General features: G+C 42.9%; 1 protein-coding gene across 4 annotated transcripts in view; it reads right to left on the reverse strand.

The window, feature by feature from the left end:
- Window positions 1-23,022, reverse strand: part of kdm2aa (lysine (K)-specific demethylase 2Aa) — a 568,226-nt gene that overhangs the window by 244,589 nt on the left and 300,615 nt on the right. For all 4 annotated transcript variants that reach the window (XM_077524205.1, XM_077524208.1, XM_077524204.1 and 1 more), the window contains one exon: window positions 1,497-1,620. In XM_077524205.1, coding sequence (XP_077380331.1) covers window positions 1,497-1,620 — 124 coding nt within the window. The remainder of the gene's footprint in view (window positions 1-1,496; window positions 1,621-23,022) is intronic.

Below are 23,022 nucleotides of genomic sequence, written 5' to 3' on the forward strand. Positions count from 1 at the left end.
TAGTAGCACGATCAAAAGAGGACAAAACTATAGGATTTACTGACTTAAATACAGTACAGTATTTTGTAACTTACCATAATGAAAACCTAAGTAGCAGGTTAGCCTCTTCTCTTTTTTTTTCTTCTATTTTATGCCGTCATCCAACATCACCATGAGCGCTAAAACTTGTTTTCCCTCCTTCTTCCGCTAAGCAGGAAAGCAGTTAGGAGCTGATTCATCCCGTAACATAACAAAACTTCTATTAAGTAAATAAAAGTCAGCAGAAATGCAGACAAAAATTCAAACAGGAAAGGACCGAGTGCTTGTTAAAAAACAAATAAAAATCGAAGAAGTGCCCATGATGCAACGCGGCGTGATGACACGTTGTCCAAGTTCTGCCTGATTGGATATTAAACAGCCAATCAGGATTTGCTCTCCTGTCCGACTCCTGATTGGTTAAGAATTGTGGCACAAATATTACGCCTCGACCCTTGCATCGCAAGCGTAAATCAAGGTTTCGTACGTTTTGAGGAGAGACGTAGCAAGCGTGCGCGAGGACTGTTTTGTACGCACGAAACACATTTTGTACGTACGAAACACATTTTTGGTACGTACGAAACACATTTTGTACGTACGAAACACATTTTTGGTACGTACGAAACACATTTTTGGTACGTACGAAACACATTTTGTACGTACGAAACACATTTTGTTACGCACGGAATTGTGGCACAAATTAACGCCATTAAAGCTCCCCCCTGAGCATATTCACAAGAAGAGGGCGTCTCCGCCTCGTACTTTTAATCAAATAGTGACATTATAGTATTGCATTGTTAAAATATTGATCAAATTACTTGTCTGAAACTAAACTGACTGACAATTGTCGTGTTTTCATGCATTTTAATGAGTAAAATACAAAAATCGCAAATTGAATCGCAGTCGCAATATTTGTCTGAATAATTGCAATTACTTTTTTTTCAAAAATTGTGCAGCTCTACCATGCAGCATTCTTTTTTAAGTTGCCCTTATAAAAAGGATGTTCTGTGTCATGTATAATTTTGCTGCTTTCCACCTCAATTACAAATCTCTCCTCGTCCATGTTCGCTGGTGTTGACATGATTGTGAAATCGGATATGGCGAGTATTTTATTGTAATAAGTAACCAGAATTTTTATTTTGAAATTGTGTCTGTCTTCCTGTCCTGCCCTATGTGTTCTGTGCTAGTTTGCCATTTGAGGGATGCCGACGGATGTGTAGAAACAAGGTCTATCCGTGCGGGGGGCTCTGACACGATATAGCTGAGCCTCAGTCAATCCGCAGCACATACGCAGCCGGTGTAATTTGAACAAGCTGATAGAATGGAAATGAATCGGCTGCGCAGCTGGAACTCAGCGCAGACGCAATGCCAAGACCTGTTGTTTTATAGGTATAACTGTGCCAAAAGCAGTTTTCTTTGCATTTCGGTGGTTTGAAGATAATTACTGTTAATGGCCCATGAAAAAAAGAAATGTGACTTACTGAGAGACATTGGCGCAACACACAGGTTTGCTTGAGCTTTCCAGGTCCTCCAAACTTCTTCATGTCTCGGCAGAAATTACAATCTCCACATTCAGCTCTCATACATGCCTCACAGCGCTTACATCTGCACAAAGTCAAAATAACATTGAAAGCTTAAAGGTACACTCAGTATTATACAATGGCATCTAGTGGTGAAATACCGTATTTTCCGCACTATAAGGCGTACCTAAAAGCCTTCAATTTTTTGAAGAGCTGACCATACACCTTATAATCCAGTGCGGCTTATATATGGATCAATACTGAGCCACAACAGGTCTCGCTGTCAAGACGCTATCGGTGACTCTGTACGATCGGTGACGCGCATGCGCAGAAGATCCTGCCATCTTGGATCGCTAGCTCATACTAATACTTTACCTCAGAGAAAATAATAAAACAGCTGTTTATTCATTTAAGGAGTGAATGGAGTTGTCAGAAAGCTGGTTTGTAATCTATTAATAAAGTTTGACTGACCTATCTGACTGTTTTGTTGACAGTCCCTTTAGCGCAGCACCATCTAATGGATGCATAATGTAACCCCAGCCTCTACTTTAGCGACTTTATATGGAAAAAGTTTGAAAATATGTCATTCATTCAAGGTGTGCCTTATAATGCGGTGCACCTTATATATGGAAAAAAGTTTTAAAATATATCATTCATTGAAGGTGCGCCTTATAATGCGGTGCGCCTTATAGTGCGGAAAATACGGTAATAATTCATTCATTAAGAAAAACAAATATTCGTGTTAGTAGTATGTAAAAAGATATGTTGTATCGCATGAACGTACTTTTTTAAAATAGAAAGGTAAGTCTAGAAATCACTAATTATTTTACATGGCCGTGCCACGCCTTCTAGTGTCCGCCATGTTCCGCCGCCATCTTTCTGCTACGGGTGCCGTCAAAGACAAATTTCAGCAATCCAAATCCAAAGAGTTTCTGGTCTCCGAAGAGAGCATTATCAAGCATCACAATTGCTTCGGGAATTTATTTAATTTCAGTGCGACAAAACAAGAGTTTATATTGTAGCCGCATTTGCCAGATGGAGAGAAATGAGGAACAGACGAGGTTTGGGAAGTGCAGGTGCCTTCGACTGCTTTCTACTTGAACGGTAAGTAAGAGTACATTTGTGTTTACGTTTTGAGAGCGAGAGAAAAAGTATACACCGTACTAACTAATACGATGTTCATACCATTGTTTTCCAATCACTATTGATTAGCAACTCCACACCAATCAAGCGATTTCGTTATGTAGCTACTTTGCTTTGTTCTGCCCGAAAAAAATGATTCCCGCCAGCAGGTTATATTAAGAGTAGCTGCGCAATATATTGTGGAATGTAGTGTAACTGTGATTTCGGAGGTATATTTGCCCATAACTTTAATTGAGAATCTAAAGTATATTGTGTTATTGGAAGAGTTGAAAATTATTCTTTTCATTGTGTTTGGTGAAAATAGTGTTCTCGAATCACAGCAGCAAATTAATTTTCGGCAGGGAATCACTTTCTGCACTTAACTGCTGGCTGTACCGTAAGCCCTGCTCGAGTCTGAACTCTCTCACTCAAGTGTGTACTGGTCCATTTGTGTAATTGGGTGCACAGGAACGTACAGTCTGCTACGTTTTCACGGAAACTCGAGAAGCAAGGAGCGTTTGCATATTCTATGCAGTATGCAGTCAAGTTACTTTTATCTAGCTAATACAATGTTTTGGGGGCTTTGTTGGAAATGTGGTGACATATAGTAGTATCATCAAGATTTTTTTATTTATTTTTTGTTTGTGTCACAGCACGTTGTAGCGATAATTGGGTTGTCTTTTAGACGAATTAATAATCTGGACGTTACAGAGGTAAATTGTATTTACCTCGATAACCTCTAGGGGCACCACGTTGGCTTTGCTTTGGGTTAACAGGAGCAAACAATGACCAAAATCCTTTCTTCATCAGTCATTTATAATCTAAAGTCGCCACACTCGATATTCAGTGGTTCGTTGTACTAACAAAATAATAATCCACTCGGAAACACCGATGACTTGGGCAGAATAGAGTTAATAAAACATGCATTTATTCACGATTGCTACACTACAGAATCAAAACACTGCCTAACTAACTATCCTACCGTCAGGAGAAAATAAATCAAATAAAGCTAATCAAAATAGGGAAAGAATGCGAACGAATAAGGAAACAGGAAAAAGAGAAATTTAACTTGCCAGGTCTGTGATATGTTTCAAATGTAAGTTGCACACAGCGGTATGCCGAATTGGAGAAAATCAAATGTGCACTTACGAGTTGGATACTGCGTAGAACGAGCAGAAACGGGAGGTCTTTGGAAAAGGGGGAAAAATAGTCAATGTTCGTTCAAAAAGGCAAGAAAAATCAAAAAGGGGCTATTCCACAGGTGAGCAAGGGAGCCGCTCGGGGGCTGACGTAGTTGCGCGGCTCGTCCCTTGATTGGTCGGCGAGATGTTTCCCCGGCGAGTTTGGTTCTGCCGGACAGCTGTCCGACTCCAGGTGTTGGAGCTCGGTTCGCGGCGTGCCTGCGTACGGGGAAGACCCGCAGTTGGAGGTGCGCTTGCACAGCGGTGGGGCGCCACCGAATAGCAGGTGAGATGCGGTGCGGCTTAGGTGCACAACCTCGAGTCCGGCGGTACGTTGCAAGTGTACCCCGGGGCGGCGGAGCTCGCTGCTGGCGGACAGTCACCGATGGTGAAGAAGAAAAAAAAGGGAAAACAAAGAAAAAGGGAGTAAAAGAGTCTCTTTGGGGTCAGCGTTGCAGTTTGCACCTGCTTTGGCGTGGCGTGGAGCGAGCGTCGGCTCTCGTGGCAATGGTTTCTGCCAGGAACAAAAGGGGGCCACGTGCTGGACAAGTTTCTTGTCTTTGAGTCAGTGGATCGGAAGAAGAGCATCGGAAGAAGATGAGAGAGAGAAGTGAGAGATCCTCTCGTCTTTTTAAAGTCTATGGGCGGGGCTCCAGGAGGGAGTGGCAAACCCTTCTGTTCGCTCACGCAGCAAATTATTAAAGGGATTAATAATTTGGCATTAAATTTGGTCAGTCTGGCAAATCAGTTTTCCCACACAACCCGTTTAGCACACATCGTAATTAATGCATCATAAACTAATTTGTGAGGTCGTTCTTGAGCCTAATCTGACTGAACTGAAAGATATTGATTACCTTCCATTCCTTATGGAGTACAAATGACATAGGACGTTCATACACACAAAGACATAACATGAATCATTCGTAGTTCAGTTGTCTGTCAAGAATTATCATGGTATAAATGTGTAAAATGTGGTTACTTTTATGAATTGTCACTAAGGATAGTTCCAAGTTTCACCACTTGACGGTGCTGTTGCTCCATCTAGATGTTCCAGGAGTGACCCCTGGAGGGGTGACGCCAGAGAGTCCCCCCTGGTTGATAAGAAACTTCATAAACATTCCTTTGATCAGTCATTTGTATATTCCAATTCATTGAGGGCGTTTCTCGGGCTCCGGGAAGTCAGGGCCCGAATAGACTCCTTTGGCAGACGCATAAATTCCTTTGTTACCTGGTCAGCGGCTTCAAAAGAGCTTTGTTGGTGGTTGTGTGACCACCTGCAGAGCTAACCAAGCTTAGATCCTGTCTGAGCCGTGGAATGTTTATGCGACTGCAGAGAGTTTGCTTTTGAAGAAGCAAACTAAAAAAAAATTAGAGGGTGGCCTGGGCCAGAGGCCATAGTTGTTACAGATCCCCCCTTCGTCAAGAGGGATGAATCTTCAGGATGTCCAGGTTGACGGGTCCAGGTTCCAGGCCACGGTCAGACGGCCGGAGTCCCAGTCACGCTCTGCTGCAACACTCAAGACATACCACTGGTGCAACTTTTCCCTAACCTCGGCAGGGTTATGTGTATGCAGTGTATGTCTGTGTTTTCAAGGTGTCTCTATGTGTATTCAGTTAACAGTGTGTGTCTGACTTGGTACTGTGTTAGCTAACTGAGGGACTCGGGTCCCAAAACAGGCGAGGGCCTGGGAAAGACGCAAGACGCGAAATTCCAAACAAAAGAGAAGGAAGAAAACTTTTCCTAAGGCGATAAGGCTAGTATCATACAATGAGTAACTAGGGAAAACGAACAGCAAATTAAAGAAAAGAGAAAACGAAGAAGGGGGCTTTTGCCTTCTAAAACTCACAAACCCAGGACTATACTACGGGCCGCAACTCTCTTTTGAAGAGGGGGATGCTGTTTCAGGCACCTGGAGGTCAAGGAGAATCTCCTCCCCTGGGGGTATTCGTCAAAAAAAAATTTTAAGTCTTAGGTCGGTTAGCGCGACACTGTCGTTGCTAGGTTCTTAGCTATCGCATCTTCCTATAGAGTAATTAAACACCCAAAAAGTCGTGCACTATCCAAGGATAACTGGAGTAAAAGGAAAAATGGGAAAGAGGGGAGAAAAAGAAAAAAAAGAAAAAAAAATCAGAGTATCCTCGGCAGTCACTCTAGACTAAGGGAAGGAAGGCAAAGGGGCTTGGTTAGATTAGCGAGACTCACTAAAGCTTTAAAAAGAATACTCTGACCTGCTTTTGAAGGCCCTAAGTACGGGGGAGCTTTTTATAGCTAGCGAAAGAACTGATTTCACGCAGCATACCATTCATAAGTATTATAACACCTTGAGTGTTCATAATCTTTTGAATTCGAGTTGCAAATCATTTCATAGTTGTCTAGTTCTGCATAATGTTATCGGTGTTACAGCTAGGACCGTATCCTTAAGTGTTGCACCAAGCGTCTGTAAATAAGTAGAAAAACACAGTATGCTAACTTCTCGCAATCATTCGTAAGCAATCCTGGTTATTCTATCAAAGCAATTTTCGCCGCAAGTCCGTGTTCAACCGTTTCTGGCCGACTCACCACGGCCTGTCATGCACAATATCAGGGTCATCATCATATCACACCATCCTCTAGTAACCAACAAAGACAAGCGAATTAGCGTCGCTCGGTGGGTGTCACTTAGGGATTCGGTAGGTGCAGAGGGGTGTTGACCCCCCTTTGCACGTCTGATACTTTTAAACATCTAAGTCAGCTGGGTCAGTCGACGGAGTTTGGCGCGTCAGTCGAGGGTGCCGGTTGGATCGCTGACTCGGTGTCAGCTGGTGACCCCCCTTTGTCAGTTTCGCGCGTATGCTGGTCCTGAGATTCGCTCGATCGCGTTCCCAGACGTTCAAAACCGCAGTGACTTTTAATCTGGTTTCGGTGGACCCACCTCAGTTGGTCCCCCTGACGTCCTTTATTCATCCTAATTTGATAGGCGACGGGCGACAGTTTGTCGACGATTTCATATGGTCCTGCCCACCAGGGAAGAAATTTCCGGGCGATGCCCGTCTGGGCACGTGGAGTATTAGCATTTGGTTGTGCGAACAAGTAGTACCATACTCGATCACCTATTTTGAACTCGGTTCGTGAGGCTTTCCTATCGTAGTAGGTTTTCTGACCTTCTACACTTTCCTTAAGCCGTTGTTGAGCAAATGCAAACGTGGCCCGGAGGTGGGCTTGCAAGCCCTCCACGTACTGGGAGGTCGTGTATGCCGTGGCTAGGTTTGTTTCTCCTGGCTGGTACATCAGGTGCAGGGGGAGCGTCATTCGCCGTCCGGTCATCATTTCAAAGGGGGCCACCCCTGTGGCTTCGTGAGGGGTGGCCCGAATCGCCATGAGGATCAATGGGAGTCGGGTGTCCCAGTCCCGATGGTTGGAAACCACAAACTTTTTTAGCAAATTTACCACGGTGCGATTAGTCCGCTCCACCTGTCCTGATGACTGCGGGTGATGGCTAATGTGCAACTGGGCCTTGATTCCGAGCATTTGCCAAAGTTGTTGCATTACCTCGGCTGTGAAGTGGGTTCTTCTGTCCGAGTTAACCCGTGAGGGCAACCCAAACCGGGAGAACACGTGGTTCATCAGCAGGCATGCAGTGGTGTGTGCGGTGTCGTTTGGAGCAGGCAGGCATTCTACCCACTTGGTGAACGCGCAAACTACTGTAAGAAAGTATTTGTTCCCTCTCAGAGATCTGACCATTGGTCCCACCCAATCAATTTGGAGATCAGACCATGGGAAGGTGACTCCTTTCTGTTGGAGTGGTGCTCGGTGACTCGGGTTTGCTGGCTGAAACTGGCAGCAAACCAGGCATCCTTTGATGTAGGTTGCTACGACATTATGCATACACGGCCAGTGTGCCACCTGTTGTAGTGCGGTGACAGTGGCCTTGAGTCCGCGGTGGCCTGCATAAGGCGCGTCGTGGGCGTATGTTAGCAAGATCCCCCTTTGGCTCTGTGGAACCACCAACCGCAGGGCAGGCGGAGACCCGGAGTCATGAACCAGAAGGCCCTGAACGAGACGCAGCCTTTGCAACACGGAGAGCAAGCCTTTGAGGTCGCTGTCGTCACTCAACGCGTCAGGCGACACGGGGTTGGCGACAGGATCAGAAAGGTGCTGAATTATTTTGAAAAGTGCGGGGTCGCCAGCCTGTTGGGCGACCAAGTCGGAGGTTCGGACGGGCGGTACGCACGCCACGGGCGTAGGGGTTCGTGTGGGGGCGTCGCGAGGCTCAGCGCCGGCCGCAGCACGGCAGTGCGTGAGAACGTGGACCTCCAGGGTGGGCTGGGTGGGAAGCCAAGCTGTATCAAATGTCCAAGGAGTTCCGTTCAGGGCCCCTTGTTTGGCTAACATGTCCGTTAGGTTGTTAAAATGTTTGTCAGGTCCTGGGACTTTTGAGTGTCCCCGGACCTTCTTCCAATAGACATGCATGTCATTGGAGGAAACCAAATGAGCGCTGCTTCCACTGAAGGTTTAAGGCGCACACGCCCACTGCGGTTATGGTAAGAGGATGTTCCGCGTTCAACGGGAACCGGCAAGACTTGGAGACGAAAAGAATGTTCGGGTCGAGATCTCGCAAGCTGTCTGAATGCTGCAGAAATGGCCGATTTGTCAGCCCAGAAGGCGAGGACAGCGTCAGGAACAGGTGCACCTTGCACGTGGACACCTCCGATGATGCGCGGGGCGTACCCTGCATCAAGCGGTGGTGGGTCAAGTTCACAAAGGAAGGTGTCGTGGCTTCTCAGCCGGTCCTTTGTCGGGGACCCGAGGAGTCCGGCCTTGGACTGAATCGTGTCCCAGCTCCCTGTGGGGGCGTCTGCTTCCCCATGGGGTGGCTGCGCCCGAGTCACAGTGCAGAGCTGAGCCTGGTCAGGGCCCGAAGGAAATGTCGGAAGTGCCTGCCGCACCTGGGCCCAAATCTGGAGTCTCTGGTAGTCTATGATGGGTTGGAAGCGAAACAACAGGTCTTGGCCAAGAAGAAGGTGGACCGACTCAATCGGTCCCACATAGACTGGATGAATGAATTCCATGGGGCCGATGGACCAGTGTACCATCGCGACAGACTCCAGTTTTGTGTTAGTAGGTGAGAAGGCGCTAACGGTAAGTGGGCACTGCCGTAGGCGGAGCGGTCGACTGTTAGCTTGTGACGCGGTGCGGAGTTGTTCGAACACCGTGTTGGACATCACCGTGATGTCTGCGTCAGGATCTACAAGGGCTTCGTAGGTTAGGGCTCGCTCCAGGGTGAGGCTCAGATAGAATTTACGAGCTATCCCCCTGGTGGTGAGATCACCTAAAAGCTGTTGGAACGGTCTCACGTCATCGGGAGATCGCGATACATGCGGGTCTGCTATATTTGGATCAACCTGCATTACCAATATCGTTGAGTCAGAAGGCGGTTTAGGAGGTGTCTGAGTGTCGGCTACTGGAGGCTCCGCTGGTGACCTCTGCTGGTGGGTCACTTCAGTGGGCATCCGGCCGTCGGTTAATCATAAAGACGGGTCTTTTGACGAGTCTTTTGACAATTTCAGGAGTGCCTTCCATATGCCGTCGGCGACTGCATTGTGGTCGGTCTCGGAGTCGACTTGGCGGTTCCGGGACTCGCGGCAGGAGTCAGTTGCTGGCGCGCGTTCGGCTTTATCACGTTTTGGATTATAGCGCGAATCGGGCTTACCTTTAGCAAATTTGGAGCGCCGGCGGTCGTCAGCTTGCTTTTCTCCGTCCGATTTCTCATCACGCGAGTAGTCTGTTTTGGAGCGCGGCTTTCGGTTTCGCCGGCCAAGGGACTGGTTAACTTTTTGATTTAGCCTGGTCTTCCTTCGGAGCGTAGGAGCAAGCTCCCTCCAGCTCCGAAGGAGGACCCGCGTCCACTTCATAAATTCCTGCGTCGCCTACCTTGGGAGCGGACAATTTTAGCTTTGCATAGCCCCTGGCTGCTAAGTCACGTAGCTGCGAACTATTCAGTGTCTCGGGACACAAAGCCAGTCCCAAGTAGTGGTTAAGATTTTATTGGAGGTTCCGGACAAACAACGTTTTAAAACCTGGATCCTCCTCCATGTTGGGTTCGTTATGAGTCCCAAAATAGGCATCGCGAAGACTATAGAAAGCCTGAGGAGACTCCTGCTTTCCCTGTTTGACGAACATGGCGGCTTCCATGCCCGACAACCCAGGAGAGCCGTCAAACTCACGTGAGATGGCTTGGTGCAGTGCCAAGGGATCAGACAACACATCAGCGGGCTGCCGTTCCAGTAGTCTGTTGACTGGACGTCATTTTAATCAAGTACAACTTATCTTCCACGGTTGCCGTTGGGAACCTCTGGAGATGATAGTTGATGTCTTTCAAGTACTCTGTTGTGTTGTGGGATCCCCCTGGTTTCGGTTCAAATTTGGCTATGTTTCGAGCCAGCTTGTCCAAATCTCTCCAGGCCACGCCCATTTGTCTCTCCAACGGGGGAGTAGACATGGGTCCACATTGGAAACTGTAAACACCTGATGGCCCGAAATCGTGTGGGGACGCGGCCATTGCCGGTGTCAGGCCTAAAGCGGCGGTGGTCACTGACGGCGTCCTCCAGGCGGCTCCGGACTCAGGTGACAGTTTGAGCTGTGGTGCTGTGGCTCTGGGATCAGGAGGACTGTGTGGGGTAGGAGCTCCAGGCAGGGAGGCTCCTCGAGAGACCTCATTTAACTGCTGTGCGCGTTGCAACTCATGTTTAATTTGAGCTAACTCTGTCTCATATTCCTGCTGGCATTGTCGGAGTCGAGTCACCTCGGCTTCAGTCAATGCTAATTTAGTTCGCAGGTCATACGAGCGGTCCACTTCGGCATTGCGTTCCTCCCTCAAGGTTTGTACCTGAACTTGGAGGCGCTTCACTTCGTCGGTTGACTGAGCTAGCGACGAACTAACCCGCAAGTAATTTGCTTCTGCTCGCCCAAGTTGGTCTTTTGACGGTCGTTCAGTCAAGTCAGTCGCCTCTGCTTTTAGTTTGTGAATTTCATTTGCCGCGGATCTCAGCAGTTGTTCTTGCTTTCGATTTGTCTCTTCGGCGGACGCGAGAGCTTGGGTTAACTCACCAGTCTTTTGAGGGGAGTCATCAGTGGAAGCAGACTCATCTGTATCACTGACCAAATTTCCGGCGAGCACCACATCTGCGCGGGCTTCTGCCTCATCCAGCTGCGCTTTCACGTCAACCAGCTGGGTCTCCATGACCTTCACTCGGTTGTGGGCAGCTTCAAGCTGTGCCGTGGCATCACGGCTCTGCTGTCGTGCCATGTCAAGTTGGTGTTTCACTTGACAATCCTCTGCATCGCTCAGCTTCAACTGCGCGGCAAGGTTCAAAGTCAGACATCCGAGCATTCGAATGAGTGATTTGTCCTTTGGGGCTTTTGTCTCAGCGTCGCTCATGAGTTGCGCGAGGTTATCATTTAGCATATTGACATCCGCATCCCTAATTGTCTCAGCGTATCCAGGTAAGAAGTCCTTGGTCAGCTTTTGCACCACTTGAGCCAAGGTGTCTCGGCTCTCGCAGGGGCTGGGAGTCTCTCGGAGTGCTGCCATATTGTCAATAGCTTTTTAGACGATCACACATACTAGCGTTTAATACTTAGTTAATTAGCATACGCAGTTAGCTAACTACCGCTATCAAGTATTATCATCAACAATACACACTGGGTTCAAATTATCAAAAGGGAAATTGCCACGAAGCAAAAGATTTGTAGTGGGCTGTGCAACCCACAGCTTACACTATAGTTGTGGAAAATCTATTACAGTTATCAAAACAAACAAACAAACAAACAAACAAAAAATAATAATAATAATACTAACTTCACCGTGATTCACTCAGCAACGAATAGCTTAAATGAGGGACAGAGTAATGTCACAGCGGTCAATCCCAAAAGCTAGATGAGAAAGAAAAAAAAATCACAAAGAAGAAGAAGAAGAAGAAGAAAGAATGAATAACATATGTGTGAAGGCCACCAGCCTTCACACAACTAGAAAATGCCATTTCTGGAGAAATGGTGTGTGAAGGCTGGAGAGCTGAATGAATACCTGTGGAATGATTTGGAATACTGTTGAATGATGTTGAATGATATTGAATGGTGTTGAATGGAAAGTGTAGAATGTGGGAATAATCAGCTACGAAATCGGCAATTGTGAATTTTGGAACTAAAAAGCTGTAAGAGCTCATGTCGTGAGTTACTGGAACAGATTGAAGTTGGAATGAAGTAAATCGGATGAATAATGTGGAAGTAAATGGAAAGTGTAGAATGTGGGAATAATCGGCTACGAAATCGGAAATTGTGAATTATGGAACTGAAAAGCTGGAAGAGCTCGTGGCATGAATTGCTGGAATATGTTAAAGTTGGAATGAAGTAAATCGGATGAATAATGTGGAAGTAAATAGAAAGTGTAGAATGTAGGAATAATCGGCTACGAAATCGGAAATTGTGAATTTTGGAACTGAAAAGCTGGAATAGCTCATAGCATAAATTACTGGAATGTAATGAAGTTGGAATGAAGTTAATCGTATGAATGTGGAAGTAAATGGAAAGTGTAGAATGTGGTAATAATCGACTATGAAATTGGAAATTGTGAATTTTGGAACTGAAAAGCTGGAATAGCTCATAGCATGAATTACTGGAATGTACTGAAGTTGGAATGGTCAATCGGATGAATAACGTGGAAGTAAATGGAAAATGTAGAATGTGGGAATAATCGACAACGAAATCGGGAATTGTGAATTTTGGAACTGAAAATCTGGAAGAGCTCATGGCGTGAATTACTGGAATATATTAAAGTTGGAATGAAGTAAATTGGATGAATAATGTGGAAGTAAATGGAAAATGTATAATGTGTGAATAATTGGCTACGAAATCGGAAATTGTGAATTTTGGAACTGAAAAGCTGGAAGAGCTCATGGCCTGAATTACTGGAATATATTGAACTTGGAATGAAGTAAATCGGATGAATAATGTGGAAGTAAATGGAAAATGGATAATGTGGGAATAATCGGCTACGAAATCAGAAATTGTAAATTTTGGAACTGAAAATCTGGAAGAGCTCACGGCTTGAATTACTGTAATATATTGATGTTGGAATGAAGTAAATCGGATGAATAATGTGGAAGTAAATGGAAAATGTATAATGCGGGAATAATCGGCTACGATATCGAAAATTGTAAATTTTGGAACTGAAAAGCAGAAATCGCTCATAGCATGAATTATTGGAATGTACTGAAGTTGGAATGAAGTGAATCGGATGAATAATGTGGAAGTAAATGTGAAATGTAGAATCTCCAAAATGTAGAATGTGGGAATAATCGGCTACAAAATCGAAAATTGTACATTTTGGGATGGAAAAGCAGGAATCGCTCAGAGCATTAAATACTGGAATGTACTGAAGTTGGAATGAAGTGAATCGGATGAATAATGTGGAAATAAATGTGAAATGTAGAATCTCCAAAATGTAGAATGTGGGAATAATCGGCTACGAAATCGGAAATTGTGAATTTTGGGATGGAAAAGTAGGAATCGCTCATAGCATGAATTACTGGAATGTAGTGAAGTTGGAATGAAGTGAATCGAATGAATAATGTGGAAGTAAATGTGAAATGTAGAATCTCCCATTAAGAATAATGGAGAAAAATCGGGTACGAAATCGGGAATTGTGGGCAAGGCGTGAATCGTAGGAATAATAAAAATACAAGCGCGTGTCGCCTGAATTTTAGGAATAGTTTGAAATTGGAATGGCGAAATCAGATGAATTATGTGGAAGTAGTTACACGTCAAAAAAGTGAGCGGAAGAAGAAGAAGAAGAAGAAGAAGAAGAAGAAGAAGGAGAGCTGCGAGCAGCTATAAGGGGCCCTGGCAGCCCGCGCCACGTTGGGGTACTGGCACATTGGAAGCAGAATTTCTTTGAAAATGGCATGATAAATTATTACATGTGGATTTTTTTTTTTTGCCAGGTGTGATGAGTGTGTCAAGCTCAATGGGCTTTGGCGATTGTTAAGATCTGCAAAACTCAGCGTCTTTTTTTATTTTTAGGGAATGAGTTTCCCTAATTGGTATTTTTTGCAAAAGTACATATACACATCATCGCTCGTACTCATTGCACAATGTTGCTTTTATTGTCCATAGAGGCGATAAAAAAAAAAAGAAAAAAAAAAAGAAACTAAATAAAAAAGTACATATGTTTGGATCGGTCTGATGCCAGTGAACATATTGAGTGGTGGAAAGTAAAAGAATATTCATAAATGACTTCGTTTATCACACTTACAATGAGTTTACAATTTTTGTAAAACTACCGTAAGTGAGGCATTTTTTTTTATGCCGAAAGGACTAGGTGGCGCTGTCTATATAACTGAATTTTGTCATAGAGATACCTTCACGCCTTGACTATAAATATACATTTCAAGTATGGGATTTTTTGGAGCATGTACCTGGGAGTTATTAAGCATATCCTTCATTCACGATATTGCTTTTAATGTCCATAGAGGCTATCAAAAATAAATAAAACTAAATAACAACAATACGTATGTTTGGTTAGGTCTGATGCCAGTGAGCATTTTGAGTGGTGGAAAATAAAAGAATATTCATAAATGACTTAGTTATCACACTTAGATTGAGTTTACATTTTCTGTAAAAATACCGTAAGTGGGGTATTTTTTTTTATGCCTCAACGGCTAGGTGGCGCTGCATATATAGCTGAATGTTGTCAAAGAGATAGCTTCAGGCCTTGACTATAAACATACATGTCAAGTTTGGGATTTTTTGGAGCATGTACCGGGGAGTTATTAAGCATATCCTTTTTCATTGCGAAACACAAAATTTAATGCCCCGCCCTCATTATATCGTATTTCGAAAAGTCAAGATTTTCCCCCCTGTCGTTGGCTCAGGTATTGACATGGTCCAGGTTAAGTTGGAAGCAAATTAGATGAAACGTGTAGGAGAAGTGGGCAAAAGTATGCCCTCTGTAAATCTGCAAAATAGTCAAAAATGGGACATTCAAAAATTCGTAGCTCACTTCCTGTTTATTGTAGCATATGGGTACAAGAGACTTTTTTTGTAGGTCTTGGGCTCCCTCATACACCTAAATTTCCAAAGATCTTGCTTAAACATACAACCTGGGCTGGTTCGTTAAAAAATTTCTAGGGGCCGCTATTGAGTCATTTTTGTAAAAATAGCACAATACACGATAAAATATTATAAATTTTACCAGGCCAGATGTGTGTGCCAAGTTTCATGAGTTTCTGTGCATGTTTAGACCCTCAAAATTGGCATTGTTTTCTTGGCGAACAGTGCTTAATCACGCCCACAGCGTTTCGCGAAAACTCACAAACTTTGTGTTGTAACATCATGAAGGCAGAAACCCTCATCTGAGCAAATATGAACAAGGTCCAGTTAACATGGTTGGACAAAAACATTGAAGAAAAATCGTAAGAAAAAAAATTGCCAATAGGTGGCGCTATCAGTAAGATGAAATATAAGTTCGTAGATGTGTTAAGGGCTGGACTCTATAAAATAGCTGTTTTCAGACCGTGACTGTTAAGTTGCATGAGAAGTTTGAGATTTTTTGGAGCTTGTACATGGGAGTTAAGCCTTTTGTCTTCCTGGAGAAATGAAATTTTAAAGGCAATATTTGATGCCCCGCCCCCGTCATATAGTATTCCAAAAAGTCAAGATATTTTGCCCAGTTGTTGTCTCAGGTCTTGAGATGATTCTTGCCAAGTTTGAAGTCAATCAGATTAAAACTGTTTGCAAAGGGGGGGAAAGGTATGACCACAGTGAATGTGCAAAAATGGGCCAAAATTGGATATTCAAAAATTCATAGCTCACTTCCTGTACATTTTCGCTACATGGTCCCAATTGAGCTTTTGTGCGTCCCTGGGTGCTACAAGTGCCTGCCAATTTTCGTAGCTCTAGGTCAAACGTGCTGGGATTGGTTTTTATTTTTTTATGCTAGGTGGCGCTATAGAGTAACATTGTTATGACAACGTCAGAATATCAAATTTTTCGCCGGGCCCAAAGAGTGTGCAAATTTCGTTGAGTTTTCGTAAATGTTTAGGTCCTCAAAAATGCAATCGTTTGCGGAGAATAAAGAAGAAGAAGGAAGAAGAAGAAGAAGGAAGAAGAAGAAGAAGGAAGAAGAAGAAGAAGAAGGAAGAAGAAGAAGAAGAATTTTTACAAAAACAATAGGGACCTCGCAGCGGTCGCTGCTCGGGCCCTAATAATAATAATTTTTACAAAAACAATAGGGACCTCTCAGCGGTCGCTGCTCAGGCTCTAATAATAATAATAACTAGAGCTGCGAGCAGCTATAAAGGGCCCTCGCAGCCCGGGCCACGTTGGGGTCCTTGCACGTTGTGGTACTTGCATGTTGGGGTACTGGCACATTGGGGTACTGGCATATTGGAAGCAAAATTTCTTTGAAAATGGCATAATAAACGTTTACATGTAGAATATTTTTTTGCCAGTGTGTGTGTCAAGCTCAACGGGTTTTGGTGATTGTTAAGACCTGCAAAAATCAGCGTCCTTTTTTATTTTTAGGCACTGAGTTGCCCTGATTGGTATTTTTTTTGTAAAAGTATATATACACATCATCGCTCGTTGTACTCATTGCACAATGTTACTTTTATTGTCCAAAGGGGCAATAAAAAATGAATAAAACAAAATGGAAACGTACATACGTTTGGATCGGTGTCAAGCCAGTGAACAATTTGAGTGGTGGAAACTAAAAGAATATTCATAAATGACTTAGTTATCACACTTAGAATGAGTGTACATTTTTTGTACAAAATACCGTATGTGGGGTATTTTTATTTTTTTTTATATAAGCCTCAAGGGCTAGGTGGCGCTGTATTTATAACTGAATGTTGTCATAGAGATACCTTCAGGCCTTGATTATAAGCATACATGTCAAGTGTGGGATTTTTTTTGGAGCATGTACCGTGGAGTTATTAAGCATATCCTTCATTCACGATATTGCTTTTAATGTCCATAGAGGCTATCAAAAATAAATAAAAAAATATATATGTTTGGATAAGTCTGATGCCAGTGAACATTTTGAGTGGTGGAAACTAAAAGAATATTCAGAAATGACTTCGTTATCACACTTAGAATGAGTGTACATTTTTTGTACAAAATACCGTATGTGGGGTATTTTTTTTTTATTCCTCAAGGGCTAGGTGGCGCTGCATATATAACTGAATGTTGTCACAGAGATAACTTCAGGCCTTGACGATAAACATACATGTCAAGTTTGGGATTTTTTGGAGCATGTACCGGGGAGTTATCAAGCATATCCTTTTTCATTGCGAAACACAAAATTTGATGCCCCGCCCTCATCATATAGTATTTCGAAAAGTCAAAATTTTTCCCCCTGTCGTTGGCTCAGGTCTTGACATGGTCCAGGCCAAGTCTTAACTCAGTCGGATGAAACGTGTAGGAGAAGTGGGCAAAAGTCTGCCCCCTGTGAATGTGCAAAAATCGTAAAAAATGGGACATTCAAAAATTCATAGCTCACTTCCTGTTCATTTTAGCATATGGGTCCAAGAGACTTTTTTGTAGGACTTGGGCTCCCTCATACACCTAAAAATATTCGTCGTTCTTGCTTAAACGTACAACCGGGGCTGCTTTGTTAAAAACTTCTAGGGGGCGCTATTGAGTCATTTTTGTAAAAAATAGCACAATCAACAATAAAATATGGCTCATTTTACCAGGCCAGATGTGTGTGCCAAGTTTCATGAGTTTCTGTGCATGTTTAGACCCTCAAAACTGGCGTTGTTTTCTTGGAGAACAGCGCTTAGCCACACCCACAGCAATTCGCGAAAACTCACAAACTTCGTGTTGTGACATCATGAAGGCCGAAACCCTCATCTGAGCAAATATGAGGTAGGTCCAGTTAACGTGTTTGGAGAAAAACGTAGAAGAAAATTCGTAAGAAAAAAAATTGCCACTAGGTGGCGCTATCAGTTAGATGAAATATAAGTCAGTAGATGTCTTTAAGGCTGGACTCTCATCAAATGTGTGAAATTTTGAGAAGATAGGATCATCTCGGTCAAGTTAATGCAGCTTTTATTTTCACGAAAAATCTTCAGATTTTGTGTCACCGTAGAGGCCACGCCCTTTGGCGAAAAGTTACAATATTCGGTGTGGGGCATGATCAACATCTTAAGGCTTTTCTGACCAATTTTCAAATGGATCCCTTCAACAAGCTCAGCACAGTAGCTAAAAACGTAAAGTATGACATTTATTGTAACCACTAGGTGGCGCTATATGTATAACTGAATTTTATCATATAGATGTTTTCAGGCCGTGACTATTACGTTGCCTGAGAAGTTTGAGATTTTTTGGAGCTTGAACATGGGAGTTATTAAGCATTTGCTCTTTCTCGACAAATGAAATTTTAAAGGCAATATTTGATGCCCCGCCCCCGTCATATAGTATTTCAAAAAGGCAAGATGTTTTGCCCAGTTGTTCTCTCAGGTCTTGAGATGATAAATGCCAAGTTTGAAGTCAATTGGATGAAAAATGTTTGCAAAGGGGGAAAAAGCATGACCACAGTGAATGTGCCAAAATAGGCCAAAATTGGACATAAAAAAATTCATAGCTCATTTCCTGTACATTTTAGCTACATGGTCCCAAGAGACTTTTTTGTGCGTCTCGGGGTACTACACGTGCCTGCCAATTTTTGTTGCTCTAGCTCAAACGTGCCGGGCTTGGTTTTTATTTTTCTACGCTAGGGGGCGCTATCGAGTCGCATTGTTATAACGACTTCATAATATCAAATTTTTCGCCGGACCTGAGGAGTGTGCAAAGTTCGGTGAGTTTTCGTGAATATTTAGGTACCCAAAATCGCGATTGTTTGCGGAGAATAAAGAAGAAGAATAATAATAATAACTAGAGCTGCGAGCAGCTATAAAGGGCCCTCGCAGCCCGGGCCACGTTGGGGTCCTTGCACGTTGGGGTACTTGCACGTTGGGGTACTGGCACGTTGGGGTACTGGCATATTGGAAGCAAAATTTCTTTGAAAATGGCATAATAAACGTTTACATGTAGAATATTTTATTTGCCAGTGTGTGTCAAGCTCAACGGGTTTTGGTGATTGTTAAGACCTGCAAAAATCTGCGTCCTTATTTATTTTTAGGCAATGAGTTGCCCTGATTGGTATTTTTTGTAAAAGTGTATATATACATCATCGCTCGTTGTACTCATTGCACAATGTTACTTTTGTTGTCCAAAGGGGCAATCAAAAATGAATAAAACAAAATGGAAACGTACATACGTTTGGATCGGTGTGAAGCCAGTGAACAATTTGAGTGGTGGAAACTAAAAGAATATTCATAAATGACTTAGTTATCACACTTAGAATGAGTTTACATTTTTTGTACAAAATACCGTATGTGTTTTTTTTTGGTTTTTTTTTATATAAGCCTCAACGGCTAGGTGGCGCTGTATTTATAACTGAATGTTGTCATAGAGATACCTTCAGGCCTTGATTATAAGCATACATGTCAAGTGTGGGATTTTTTTTGGAGCATGTACCGTGGAGTTATTAAGCATATCCTTCAGTCACGATATTGCTTTTAATGTCCATAGAGGCTATCAAAAATAAATAAAAATATATATATGTTTGGATAAGTCTGATGCCAGTGAACATTTTGAGTGGTGGAAACTAAAAGAATATTCATAAATGACTTCGTTATCACACTTAGAATGAGTTTACATTTTTTGTACAAAATACCGTATGTGGGGTATTTTTTTTTTATGCCTCAAGGGCTAGGTGACGCTGCATATATAACTGAATGTTGTCATAGAGATAGCTTCAGGCCTTGACGATAAACATACATGTCAAGTTTGGGATTTTTTGGAGCATGTACCGGGGAGTTATTAAGCATATCCTTTTTCAGTGCGAAACACAAATTTTGATGCCCCGCCTTCATCATATAGTATTTCGAAAAGTCAAGATTTTTCCCCCTGTCGTTGGCTCAGGTCTTGACATGGTCCAGGTCAAGTCTTAACTCAGTCAGATGAAACGTGTAGGAGAAGTGGGCAAAAGTCTGCCCCCTGTGAATGTGCAAAAATCGTCAAAAATGGGACATTCAAAAGTTCGTAGCTCACTTCCTGTTCATTTTAGCATATGGGTCCAAGAGACTTTTTTGTAGGTCTTGGGCTCCCTCATACACCTAAAAATTTTCGTAGATCTTGCTTAAACGTACAACCGGGGCTGCTTCATTAAAAATTCCTAGGGGGCGCTATTGAGTCATTTTTGTAAAAATAGCACAATCAACAATAAAATATTGTTCATTTTACCAGGCCAGATGTGTGTGCCAAGTTTCATGAGTTTCTGCGCATGTTTAGACCCTCAAAACTGGCGTTGTTTTCTTGGCGAACAGTGCTTAGCCACGCCCACAGCGATTCGCGAAAACTCACAAACTTCGTGTTGTGACATCATGAAGGCCGAATCCCTCATCTGAGCAAATATGAGGTAGGTCCAGTTAACGTGTTTGGAGAAAAACGTAGAAGAAAATTCGTAAGAAAAAAAATTGCCACTAGGTGGCGCTATCAGTAAGATGAAATATAAGTTCATAGATGTCTTTAGGGCTGGACTCTCATCAAATGTGTGAAATTTTGAGAAGATAGGATCATCTCGGTCAAGTTAATGCAGCTTTTATTGTCACGAAAAATCTTTAGATTTTGCGGCACCGTAGCGGCCACGCCTTTTGGCGAAAAGTTACAATATTCGGTGTGGGGCATGATCAACATCTTAAGGGCTTTTCTGACCAATTTTCAACTGGATCCCTTCAACGAGCTCAGCGCAATAGCTAAAAACGTAAAGTATGACATTTATTGTTACCACTAGGTGGCGCTATATGTATAACTGAATTTTATCATATAGATGTTTTCAGGCCGTGACTATTACATTGCCTGAGAAGTTTGAGATTTTTTGGAGCTTGAACATGGGAGTTATTAAGCATTTGCTCTTTCTGGACAAATGAAATTTTAAAGGCAATATTTGATGCCCCGCCCCCGTCATATAGTATTTCAAAAAGGCAAGACTTTTTGCCCAGTTGTTCTCTCACGTCTTGAGATGATAAATGCCAAGTTTGAAGTTAATTGGCTGAAAAATATTTGCAAAGGGGGAAAAAGTATGACCACAATGAATGTGCCAAAATAGGCCAAAATTGGACATTAAAAAATTCATAGCTCACTTCCTGTACATTTTAGCTACATGGTCCCAATAGACTTTTTTGTGCGTCTCGGGGTGCTACACGTGCCTGCCAATTTTTGTTGCTCTAGCTCAAACGTGCCGGGCTTGGTTTTTATTTTTCTACGCTAGGGGGCGCTATCGAGTCGCATTGTTATGACGACTTAATAATATCAAATTTTTCGCCGGGCCTGAGGAGTGTGCAAAGTTCGGTGAGTTTTCGTGAATGTTTAGGTACCCAAAATCGCGATCGTTTGCGGAGAATAAAGAAGAAGAAGAAGAAGAATAATAATAACTAGAGCTGCGAGCAGCTATAAAGGGCCCTCGCAGCCCGGGCCACGTTGGGGTACTTGCACGTTGGGGTACTTGCACGTTGGGGTACTGGCACGTTGGGGTACTGGCAAGTTTAGGTAAGGCACATTGGAAGCAGAATTTCTTTGAAAATGGCATGATAAACCTTGACATGTGGATTTTTTTTTTTTTTGTAAAAATACCGTTAAGTTGGTGTATTTTTTTTTATGCCTCTAGGGCTAGGTGGCGCTGTATATATAATGGAATGTTGTCATAGGGATACCTTCAAGCCTTGACTCTAAACATACATGTCAAGTGTGGGATTTTTTTGGAGCATGTACCGTGGAGTTATTAAGCATATCCTTCATTCACGATATTGCTTTTAATGTCCATTAGAGGCTATCAAAAATAAATAAAAAAGTACATGTTTGGATAAGTCTAATGCCAGTGAACATTTTGAGTGGTGGAAAGTAAAAGAATATTCATAAATGACTTAGTTATCACACTTAGAATGAGTTTACATTTTTTGTACAAAATACCGTATGTGGGGTATTTTTTTGTTTTGCCTCAAGGGCGAGGTGGCGCTGCATATATAACTGAATGTTGTCATAGAGATACCTTCAGGCCTTGACGATAAACATACATGTCAAGTTTGGGATTTTTTGGAGCATGTATCGGGGAGTTATTAAGCATATCCTTTTTCAGTGCGAAACACAAATTTTGATGCCCCGCGCTCATCATATAGTATTTCCAAAAGTCAAGATTTTTCCGTCTGTTGTTGGCTCAGGTCTTGGCATGGTCCAGGTCAAGTCATAAGTCAGTCGGATAAAACATGTAGGAGAAGTGGGCAAAAGTATGCCCCCTGAAAATGTGCAAAAATCGTCAAAAATGGGACATTCAAAAATTCGTACCTCACTTCCTGTTCATTTTAGCATATGGGTCCAAGAGACTTTTTTGTAGGTCTTTGGCTCCGTCATACACGTAAAAATTTTCGTAGATCTTGCTTAAACGTAGAATCGGGGCTGCTTCGTTAAAAATTTCTAGGGGGCGCTATTGAGTCATTTTTGTAAAAATAGTACAATCAACAATAAAATATTGTTCATTTTACCAGGCCAGATGTGTGTGCCAAGTTTCATGAGTTTCTGCGCATGTTTAGACCCTCAAAACTAGCGTTGTTTTCTTGGCGAACAGTGCTTAGCCACGCCCACAGCGATTCGCGAAAACTCACAAACTTCGTGTTGTGACATCATGAAGGCCGAAACCCTCATCTGAGCAAATATGAGGTTGGTCCAGTTAACGTGTTTGGAGAAAAATGTACAAGAAAATTCGTAAGAAAAAAAATTGCCACTAGGTGGCGCTATCAGTAAGATGAAATATAAGTTCGTAGATGTCTTTAGGGCTGGACTCTCATCAAATGTGTGAAATTTTGAGAAGATAGGATCATCTCGGTCAAGTTCATGCAGCTTTTATTGTCACGAAAAATTTTCGGACTTTGCGTCACCGTAGCGGCCACGCCCTTTGGCGAAAAGTTACAATATTCGGTGTGGGGCATGATCAACATCTTAAGGCTTTTCTGACCAATTTTCAACTGGATCCCTTCAACGAGCTCGGCACAGTAGCTAAAAACGTAAAGTATGACATTTATTGTTACCACTAGGTGGCGCTATATGTATA

This window comes from Festucalex cinctus, chromosome 6 (genome assembly GCF_051991245.1).
Source record: "Festucalex cinctus isolate MCC-2025b chromosome 6, RoL_Fcin_1.0, whole genome shotgun sequence".
Lineage (NCBI taxonomy): Eukaryota > Metazoa > Chordata > Actinopteri > Syngnathiformes > Syngnathidae > Festucalex > Festucalex cinctus.